This window comes from Barbus barbus (assembly GCF_936440315.1).
Source record: "Barbus barbus genome assembly, chromosome: 10".
NCBI classification, from domain to species: Eukaryota; Metazoa; Chordata; class Actinopteri; order Cypriniformes; family Cyprinidae; genus Barbus; species Barbus barbus.
The window spans coordinates 3,227,285-3,237,372 of NC_136738.1; the positions used below are offsets into that span (position 1 = coordinate 3,227,285).

Consider the following 10,088-nt stretch of genomic DNA (forward strand, 5'->3'; position numbering starts at 1 on the left):
TGAGAGAAGTGTGAAGGGAGCTGTGTGGTGACACTGCTTGTGCAATTTTTCTCACTGTATTCCCCTCTGAAAACAGGGAAACGATGGGCGACACCGGGAACAGTGAAGCCCATATCAACACTGAGCAGGTACCCCCGACTGTGCCGACAGATAACCTCCGTTTTTAGATGGGGAAATACGAGGGGCAGAACTGGTGTCCAGAAGGCTGGCCGCCCATGAACTTGAATTTAAAGCCACCTGTGACCGTGCAACAAGCCGGCCGCTTACTAAAGGGGAGGGTTTTTTTTTTCCTAGGAAGGGACATTTTTAAACCCTCGTCATAGCTCTGCTGTATTAGCGCGACAGCAAGACCGAAGAGAGCCTGGCCAGGCTAAACAGGCGCTTCGCTTTTCGCTGTCAGGCAGACCGGAAAGATTAAGCCACAGTGTCCGGACAGTTTGACGGGCATTACGGAGAACGAGGTCATTCACCGTGAATAACTCCTACCAGAGAACGCGGGTGATGGCGACCCATTCTCCGGTTGTTATCCCATGTCGACCAGCAGTTCGCTGGTAAGCGAATGGCAGGGAGGAGACGCTGAGGGCTCTTGCCGCCAAAGCCGGGGCTTAATAAAAGGCCTGATGAATGGACACAGAAAAACGATCCATTTGATGCTAAAGCACATGTGTTTCGCACATGCAGAGAAAACTAGTCCTTTTCCTGGTCCGACGCATTAGAGGTGCAGGCCACTCGATACTGAGGCGAGCGACCACTTGCTTATAAAACTCAAGGAGTACCGATGGGGCAGAACCGCAGACACATTAACCCCGTAAAGAAGGCATTTATTGTCCGCGTCCCCAGGAGCCGGGTGGCCATCAATGAAATGGGGATCGGCTGGCAAAATATCCCTGTGTGTCGGCCACCTTGAGCCTCCGATGCAGGAGCATGATTATTTATATATTTATTTAAATCGATGGCTTCCTGAACATGTTGAAGACCCATGCAAACACTGCAAAAAAGGAAATGGGGATCCCTAACGGCGATGAGGGTGCCACACGCAGGCTCGCGACAGGTTGTCCACGGTGGTAACTGGACTCGGTTAGGAAAGCGCCAATAACAACGGACAATGGAAAAGGACAGGTAAGAGGCGGGCAGCCTAGTAATAGTGCAAGCGTGGGCGGCTTGCAGAATAAAAACAGCTGACCTGGTAAATTGACAAGCACGCCTGGCGGAGGCTTATCCAGAGATGTGTCCTCCTGTAGACAGTTAAGTGAAGTCAAAACCAACGAGCTGTGAATAAAATTCAGAGGTCGCGAGAAGCGAATTTCAACTGAGGAAAGGTAGCACGTGTGGGGGCTTTATGCGCTCGGTTAAGGGGCGGCCCCTTACCTGCCATTGGACACGCGCTCCTGTCTGTCAAGCCAGGCTTTTGCAATGCAATTGGATGCTTCTGCAGAGGTCAGGCGCGGATGCCCTTCCCATAGGTGGATCTCGAGCACCAGATGATGAAAGAGAACAATAAGATTCAACGTGAAAACTGTAACAGTACACCTGTAAATGTAGCAGTGTAGTAGTACTGGACAATAAACTGTACATGATAACGAGAAAACTTCATGAATTTCTAAACAGCATTTGTTAACATTTAGAACGTCATGAACATGAAAGCAACACGGGTACAAATCAGGCTGGCTGAAGAAGACAATAAACTGCAGATATATATATGACTAGAAAATTAAAATGACACTTTCACTCGACTCATATTATAATTAATTATCAGAAATTTTAAGACAGACACAATGACCACATGAAATGCACTCGTTCCCGCTCGTAAATGCACAAGCAAATTCAATACATTTATACGACGTGTTAAAGTGTCAAATACACTTGTGTTCAAATACGTAAAAACAATCAATTGCGTCGAAAATATTCACATAAAATATATTATTTACACAATTAATACGTTAATGAGTTAGAGCGTGAAAAATCGTACATATCCACAGCAGCTACATTCAAATCTGCTGCGATACGGAAAGAGAAGAGGGACAAACTACTACATCTTCAATACCATTAACAGCCACAGGAGGAGAGCCTTCTAACACCAATACAACTAAATCCTTATTTTATGAAATTCACACATCTTTACTCTTTAAATTAAATGTTCTTTTTAACCCTGTTACAAAGGCACTTTCGTGAACTGATACATGTAGTCACAGAGACATAAAATTGACAAATCAAGAACTATAAAATCCTCTTAATTCTGTTCACATTCAAACAGGCTTTGCCTAAGCAGAAGATACTCAGGCTAAGGTTACAAGAAAAAGGACGTGATGCAATTTTCAGGAAGCCACATAAAAAGAAAAATTTAAGGTACATAGTTCTCAGTATCTATACAAGTCAATCTGAGCAACTATTGTATTACTATTTTGCAGTCTCTTGCAACAAACCTCATTCAGAGCACACACAGAGGATATCGCATTACTCTCTGTAATAAGAAGAGCCATTATTAATTCATGAAAGTGGTTTCTCCGCATGAGTAAACTACATTTTTTTTTTCTTAGATATATGCTTCTTTGTGTTGAGAATACATCAAGCAAGATTTTGCACATGTAAAGGCATGCAGTTTGCTCAGCTGTGCTTTTGTCAAGATGCTCCCCCAGAGGATCAAAGGAGCTTTTTGTCATATTGTTCACCAGTCTATTCAAATTCATAACTTGCACTAACAATAAACTATTCCTATGAGCGTAGGAGGTGCTAACCTCATTTTTCTTTTTGTCTTCCTCTTTTTTCCGCCTGAAGATATTATCGACATCAGCGGCTTCTCCGATTACAAAGAACACTGTTACCGCATGATGCTCCAGGTATAAATATGTTCTGTGTCAGACTTTGACACATTTAGAGCTTCATCCCGAACCCTGAGCATCGGCTGGAAGACAAAATACAATATGGTAACATATATCAACTTTTCATCTATTACACATTATTTCAAAATTTTTATATTTAGTCTGTATGATTAAATAAATTAATATGAAAGTAAATAATTCTCAATCTGCAGCGTGAGTGCATTTCCGTCCATGTTGGCCAAGCTGGAGCACAGATTGGAAATGCATGCTGGGAGCTTTACTGTCTGGAGCACGGTATCCAGCCGGATGGACAGATGCCCAGTGATAAGACAATAGGAGGAGGAGACGATTCCTTCAACACCTTCTTCAGTGAGACGGCTTCAGGAAAACATGTTCCACGTGCCATCTTTGTTGATCTGGAACCCACTGTGATTGGTATGTGAACATTTTTGGTTTAAAATAGCATGTACATGAGAATACCACAATGATGTCCTCTTAGTGAACTAAGAGGAAAAAAATCTGATTTGAAATTGCCTTCTTTGAATGTAGATGAAGTACGGACAGGCACCTACCGCCAGCTCTTTCACCCAGAACAACTCATCACTGGAAAAGAGGACGCTGCCAATAACTATGCCAGGGGACACTACACCATTGGCAAGGAGATCATTGATTCAGTCCTGGATCGTATCCGCAAACTGGTAATACTTTTGGGTCTGATAAAGCTACTAAAGCTGTAAAAATGGACTGAAATTGGTGTATTGTATTCTTTTTGGTAAGCTCTCTTTCTCCTCTTTTCCAAAAGTCTGATCAGTGCACTGGCCTCCAAGGTTTCCTGGTGTTCCACAGCTTTGGCGGAGGTACTGGCTCTGGCTTCACCTCCCTGCTGATGGAGCGTCTCTCTGTCAATTACGGCAAGAAGTCCAAGCTGGAGTTTGCCATCTATCCTGCTCCTCAAGTGTCCACAGCAGTGGTGGAGCCCTACAACTCCATCCTGACCACCCACACCACACTGGAGCACTCTGACTGTGCCTTCATGGTGGACAATGAAGCCATCTATGACATCTGCCGTAAAAACCTGGACATCGAGCGTCCGACTTACACCAACCTCAACAGGCTCATCGGGCAGATCGTGTCCTCCATCACGGCCTCGCTGAGATTCGACGGAGCTCTGAATGTGGATCTCACTGAGTTCCAGACCAACTTGGTGCCCTACCCACGTATTCATTTCCCTCTGGCTACATACGCTCCTGTGATCTCTGCTGAAAAGGCGTATCATGAGCAGCTGTCTGTGGCTGACATAACCAACGCCTGCTTTGAGCCGTCTAATCAGATGGTAAAGTGTGATCCTCGTCAGGGTAAATACATGGCCTGCTGTCTTCTTTATCGTGGAGATGTGGTGCCCAAAGACGTCAACTCTGCCATCGCTGCCATTAAGACCAAACGCACCATCCAGTTTGTTGACTGGTGTCCCACTGGATTCAAAGTAGGTATCAACTACCAGCCTCCAACTGTGGTTCCTGGTGGAGATCTGACTAAAGTTCAGAGAGCTGTGTGCATGCTGAGCAACACTACAGCTATTGCTGAGGCCTGGGCTCGTCTAGATCACAAGTTTGACCTGATGTATGCCAAGAGAGCATTTGTGCACTGGTATGTGGGTGAAGGAATGGAGGAAGGAGAGTTCTCAGAGGCCAGAGAAGATATGGCAGCTCTGGAGAAGGATTATGAAGAAGTCGGCACTGACAGCGTTGGAGATGATGAGGACGGAGTGGAATTTTAAATACAGTTTGTTTGTAATCTCAGGGTAATCTGATTTTATCTTTATCTTCTAAAATGCAGCATTTTAGTGTTTTTGGGGGCTATACATTCTTTGGTATCACTTCATAAAGAGATTAAAAGTTAACGCAATAGCTAACACAAAATATTAATGAAGAATACCTTTCCAGCATTTATTAATCTTTGGTAATTTCTAAATATATTAATATATTTAGACATTTTAAGTTGTATAAATTAACATATGTTAATTAATTGTTAACACGCAGATGATCAATAATAACAATATTTTAATTCACCAAGATTAATAAAGGTGTAAAAACTTGCATTGTTAGTTCATTATACTTAATGTTAGTGCATGAACTAAATGTTCCTAATTTTGTTCTGCTTTTTATGTCTTATGCAAAAGTTAAATCGATTAAAATAGTAAAAATGAAAGGCAAAAATTGGAATAATATTAAGCAATAAAAAGTCTGGTGACAAGCTCTTTATACAAATGTGTTGTTATTTGCACTCCTTTCATGATATACAGTTGCACATGTTATCTGTTTAATATCTGTATATATTTGCACATGCAAAAATGATAAAGGTCTACATGCAAAACAGAATGTTTTCCATCACGACACCCTTCCCCCCACCGGTGTCTATGCAGCACAAAAATGACCACCTGCTATAGCTGTTATTCATGATTCAGCTGTTTGTACATGTCAGTGGGCATCACTATGAGAGGCCGGATAATGTCTGTGCTTTCATTATCACTGTTGCACAGAAATTAAAGTCTGATGACAACTGGGCCATTTCTCTATAGCAAGAACTATGTCTATAGAAAATCTTAGTCAATAGTGCTTTTTATGCTTTGTAAACAGAAAACATATAAAGATATATCTGTTTTCAAAGATTGGACTACATTTACAGTACTTCAACACAAAAGTTGTCTTTTACACACAAAAGACTTGAAATGACACTTTCACCCTGAAGACTTTTCTTCATGTCGGACTCATAAAGAATACAAAATCCTGCTGTAAGCCTTATATTACAAATCGTCAAGATATCAATTTTCCTGCAGTTGTTATGCAGTTTTAACACATGACCAAGGAGAACTTTGACATATAGCCTGTAAAATTCCTTCCTGGCTTTTAGCATTATCGAATGCCTAAAAAGCTAATAAAGGGGCCAGATGGTTTTCACAGTCCAAAAAGTCCCAAGAGGGAGCTAGACTATGCTTGTGTAGGAAGGACGGCCCTTCTGAATGACTATCCTCACTCCATCGGGCGATCCCACTTCCTGCTAACCCCCTCTTTTCCTCCTCCCTCTTCCCTCTCTATATAAACCCCACCTCTCCTTTCTTCTCCACATCTGCCTTCTCTTTCCGAACCCTCAAGTCGGCCTGAAGGGAAATCTGACAAGATGGTAAGTTCATAGTGCTTGATCAATCCTTAATTCTTATCTTTTTAGACATCACTCCACTAAAATGTACATTTATTCACATTTTGTGCACTTAAAGCATGTTAAGAGATTTCAGTAAACTCTATAATAGTAAATAAATTATTTTACATGAATGTATTATTTTTATGCGGAAGACGAAGTTACTGTAGTTAAACTATTGAAACAGTTTTATTAAAAAAAAAATCAGAAGTAAAGCATTAAGCCATGCTGAGCTTCAAACACAAAGCTGGCCTTTCATTATACAGAGGATGTGGCTACGGCCTTCAAAGCCTGATCCCAGACTGTGACACACATGTCAGCAGGAAACTCCAGTACTTTACCTTTTCTGAATATAACATTTATCTATGTTTAGTGGGTCTGTAGAGCCAAAATAGCTCACTGAACCTCTGTCAACTAAAGAGGAGAAAAAGGGGAACTACACGAGACACACAGTTGTTACTCAGAGAATGAATACATTCGTGCCTTTATGACATACAGTGAGGCATTTGTAGTAGATGAGATCATGAGTGACAAAATCTGCAGCATAGCAGAATAATAGATATAACTGTTCTAGCGACAAGCCCCGAGTGAGATATCTCTGTTACACAAAGGAGGGTGTACAGCTGGGACAGGGAGGGGGTGTGGACTGAGGCCTCAAAGGAACACACTCAATCTCTTCTTCTGTACTCTAGAGATCCTATGAACCAATCTAGAGGAGAGGGTAAACATGCATGTAAATGTAATCGAAAAGAGTTCTCCATTGAACAATAGATCCAAAAGCTTAGGAAACTGCATGAAGTTGTCACAGTATTGAGCTTTGGGTGAGCTCAGTCAGCATGTTAATGATTAACATAACAGACCAAACTATATAAATTACTCATTTAAAACAATAAAAGAATACATTTAGTTCAGTGCTTCTCAGCCTTTTTGACTTCAAGGCCCCGCATTTTCAAAACTGATTTTAATATATGGGCTAGTTTCTGAATATAAAAAAAACTAAAATAATTAAATATACCATAAACTGATTTGTAATATTTACATTAATTATAAAAATGTCATAACATTTTACGATTTTATTAATTTAATCGGCTTCTCCAGGCTTTTAAAAAAATAACACTTTTAAAATTAGACTGCCTAATTCAAGTTTTCCAAGACTTTGGGAAGATCCTCCTCCTGTTTAAATTTGAAATAGTTAAATAATAGGATCTAATATGTTACTGTGTCTTATTAGCTCAGAGTATTTAGCTAAAATATTTACAGCTGCCACTTATATTAATATATTTAATATATTTTTACCCTCCGTCTCCCTTTAGCGTGAGTGTATCTCTATGCATGTTGGCCAAGCTGGAGCACAAATGGGAAATGCGTGCTGGGAGCTTTACTGTCTGGAGCACGGTATTCAGCCGGATGGACAGATGCCCAGTGATAAGACAATAGGAGGAGGAGACGATTCCTTCAACACCTTCTTCAGTGAGACAGGAGCAGGAAAACATGTTCCACGTGCCATCTTTGTTGATCTGGAACCCACTGTGATTGGTAAACTGAACCTGAGGACCAGAATATAATCCATTTACATGATCATGAAAACCATTTAACAAAATATTGGAAAAACAAGTTTTATAAAATATATTTCCTCATAAGAAGTAATCTATTGGACAATTTAATTTCTTCTTCTTTTTCTTCTTATTTGCTACTGTGAATAAAAAAGAACAGGAACTTAGATCATTTGGCTTTTCCATTTTTTTCCTCTTCAGATGAAGTGCGCACAGGCACATATCGCCAGCTGTTCCATCCTGAGCAACTAATTACTGGCAAAGAAGATGCTGCCAATAACTACGCCCGTGGTCATTACACCATTGGTAAAGAGATCATTGACCTAGTGCTGGACAGGACCCGCAAACTGGTGAGGTTCAAGTCTTTTGAGTGCAAAATGATTTTGACTTTGACTTTAACAATTACGAAGATGTTATTTCTAAATGCTGATTTACTCCAACAGGCTGATCAGTGCACTGGCCTTCAAGGATTTCTCATCTTCCACAGCTTTGGCGGAGGTACTGGCTCTGGCTTCACCTCCCTGCTGATGGAGCGTCTCTCTGTCGATTACGGCAAGAAGTCCAAGCTGGAGTTTGCCATCTATCCTGCTCCTCAAGTGTCCACAGCAGTGGTGGAGCCCTACAACTCTATCCTGACCACCCACACCACCCTGGAGCACTCTGACTGTGCCTTCATGGTGGACAATGAAGCCATCTATGACATCTGCCGTAAAAACCTGGACATCGAGCGTCCGACTTACACCAACCTCAACAGGCTCATCGGGCAGATCGTGTCCTCCATCACGGCCTCGCTGAGATTCGACGGAGCTCTGAATGTGGATCTCACTGAGTTCCAGACCAACTTGGTGCCCTACCCACGTATTCATTTCCCTCTGGCTACATACGCTCCTGTGATCTCTGCTGAAAAGGCATATCATGAGCAGCTCTCTGTGGCTGACATAACCAACGCCTGCTTTGAGCCGTCTAATCAGATGGTAAAGTGTGATCCTCGTCATGGTAAATACATGGCCTGCTGTCTTCTGTATCGTGGAGATGTGGTGCCCAAAGACGTCAACTCTGCCATCGCTGCCATTAAGACCAAACGCACCATCCAGTTTGTTGACTGGTGTCCCACTGGATTCAAAGTAGGTATCAACTATCAGCCTCCAACTGTGGTTCCTGGTGGAGATCTGGCCAAAGTTCAGAGAGCTGTGTGCATGCTGAGCAACACTACAGCTATTGCTGAGGCCTGGGCTCGTCTAGATCACAAGTTTGACCTGATGTATGCCAAGAGAGCATTTGTGCACTGGTATGTGGGTGAAGGAATGGAGGAAGGAGAGTTCTCAGAGGCCAGAGAAGATATGGCAGCTCTGGAGAAGGATTATGAAGAAGTCGGCACTGACAGCGTTGGAGAGGAGGACGAAGAGGGAGAAGAATATTAAAGGAGCAGAATTACAGCCTGGAAAATTAAATCTGACCATTAAGATTTTTGCAAAAAGTAAAGTTACTTGAAATTCAGTTTGCATTTCTATTGGTTATGTCTTAATAAAATTTGAATAATAAAAGAAAGAATTTATTCTTTTGTGTGTTTTGTGTGTGTTTTCTCTCTGGTCTCAGACATAATATTTCTATGAAAAATATTTTACAATTAAGCAAGTTCACATTATTTTAGCACCTTGTGTTGAATTACTTATTATGCCTTCTCTGATTTCTTGCCCTTACTAAAGGCGGCCAGAAGTAAAATATCAAAAGACATAAAGGAATTCAAGTCTATATCCGGAGAGATATCTCATGAATATCAGTCTGGAATGAATCTGTTGACATTTCTAGTCATCTTAATGGCAGTTGCACAGTTGTAATAAATTCTGGATTTTTTTATGTGATTGATTATTGTATTGTGTGAACTCTTAAAGGGAGCGTTCACCCAAAAATGAAAATTCTGTCATCATTTACTCACCCTCAAGTAGTTCCAAACCTGTATGAATTTCTTTGTTCTGCTGAACACAAAGGAAGATATTTTGAAGAAAGATTGTAACCAGGCTGTTCTGGGGCACCATTGACTTCCATAGTAGGAAGAAAAAAAAATATCTATATATAAAAGTCAATGGTGTGCCAGAACTGCTCTGTTTCCCACATTCTTCAGAATATCTTCCTTTGTGTTCAGCAGAACAAAGACATTCATACAGGTTTGGAACTACTTGAGGGTGAGTAAATGATGACAGAATTTTCATTTATGGGTGACCTATGCCTTTAAGGAAATATTTGAAACTAAAAATTAAAGTTTTCTTCATTTAAAGTCATTCTTCAGGCAAAAAGTATTTTTCTCTGTAGACAGCCATAAAATATACAAAATGGTGATTAGCTCAAAGAAAGAAAGAAAGAAAGAAAGAAAGAAAGAAGAGAAAACTAAATCATATATTGACACCTATATACTCTCATGAAAAAGCTTGCAAAAGTTTAACACTGCCATTGTGGAAATGTGCTTTTTGCAGTCAGCCAGGGTGGATGTAGTACAAAAAATAAAGTACTTCAGTTAAAATAT

At 40.9% G+C, this 10,088-nt stretch overlaps 2 protein-coding genes across 3 annotated transcripts; both read left to right on the plus strand.

Moving 5' to 3' along the window:
• The first annotated feature begins 2,873 nt into the window (after positions 1-2,873).
• On the plus strand, positions 2,874-5,083 carry LOC306876462 (tubulin alpha-1D chain-like). Its single transcript, XM_079427637.1, has 4 exons — positions 2,874-2,924; positions 3,032-3,254; positions 3,369-3,517; positions 3,622-5,083. The coding sequence occupies exons 1-4, from the start codon at positions 2,922-2,924 to the stop codon at positions 4,594-4,596; spliced, it is 1,350 nt and encodes a 449-aa protein (XP_079283763.1). The 5' UTR covers positions 2,874-2,921; the 3' UTR covers positions 4,597-5,083.
• Positions 5,084-5,947: 864 nt separating this feature from the next.
• On the plus strand, positions 5,948-9,118 carry LOC306876461 (tubulin alpha chain-like). Of its 2 annotated transcripts, XM_079427636.1 has the most exons (4): positions 5,948-5,999; positions 7,328-7,550; positions 7,769-7,917; positions 8,011-9,118. In XM_079427636.1, exons 1-4 carry the CDS (start codon positions 5,997-5,999, stop codon positions 8,986-8,988), a joined length of 1,353 nt encoding a protein of 450 aa, XP_079283762.1. In that variant the 5' UTR covers positions 5,948-5,996; the 3' UTR covers positions 8,989-9,118. The 2 variants fall into 2 exon arrangements, with proteins under 2 accessions (XP_079283762.1, XP_079283761.1); XM_079427635.1 differs by having other exon boundaries at positions 5,959-5,999; positions 7,769-9,118.
• The last annotated feature ends 970 nt before the right edge of the window (positions 9,119-10,088 follow it).

Bases quoted from the DNA above. Each gene is read 5' to 3' on its own strand.
- LOC306876461 (XM_079427635.1), top strand. The intron at 7,551-7,768 runs GTAAACTGAACC...TTTCCTCTTCAG, and splicing joins TCTGGAACCCACTGTGATTG to ATGAAGTGCGCACAGGCACA.
- LOC306876462 (XM_079427637.1), top strand. The intron at 3,255-3,368 runs GTATGTGAACAT...CTTTGAATGTAG, and splicing joins TCTGGAACCCACTGTGATTG to ATGAAGTACGGACAGGCACC. The intron at 3,518-3,621 runs GTAATACTTTTG...CTTTTCCAAAAG, and splicing joins TGGATCGTATCCGCAAACTG to TCTGATCAGTGCACTGGCCT.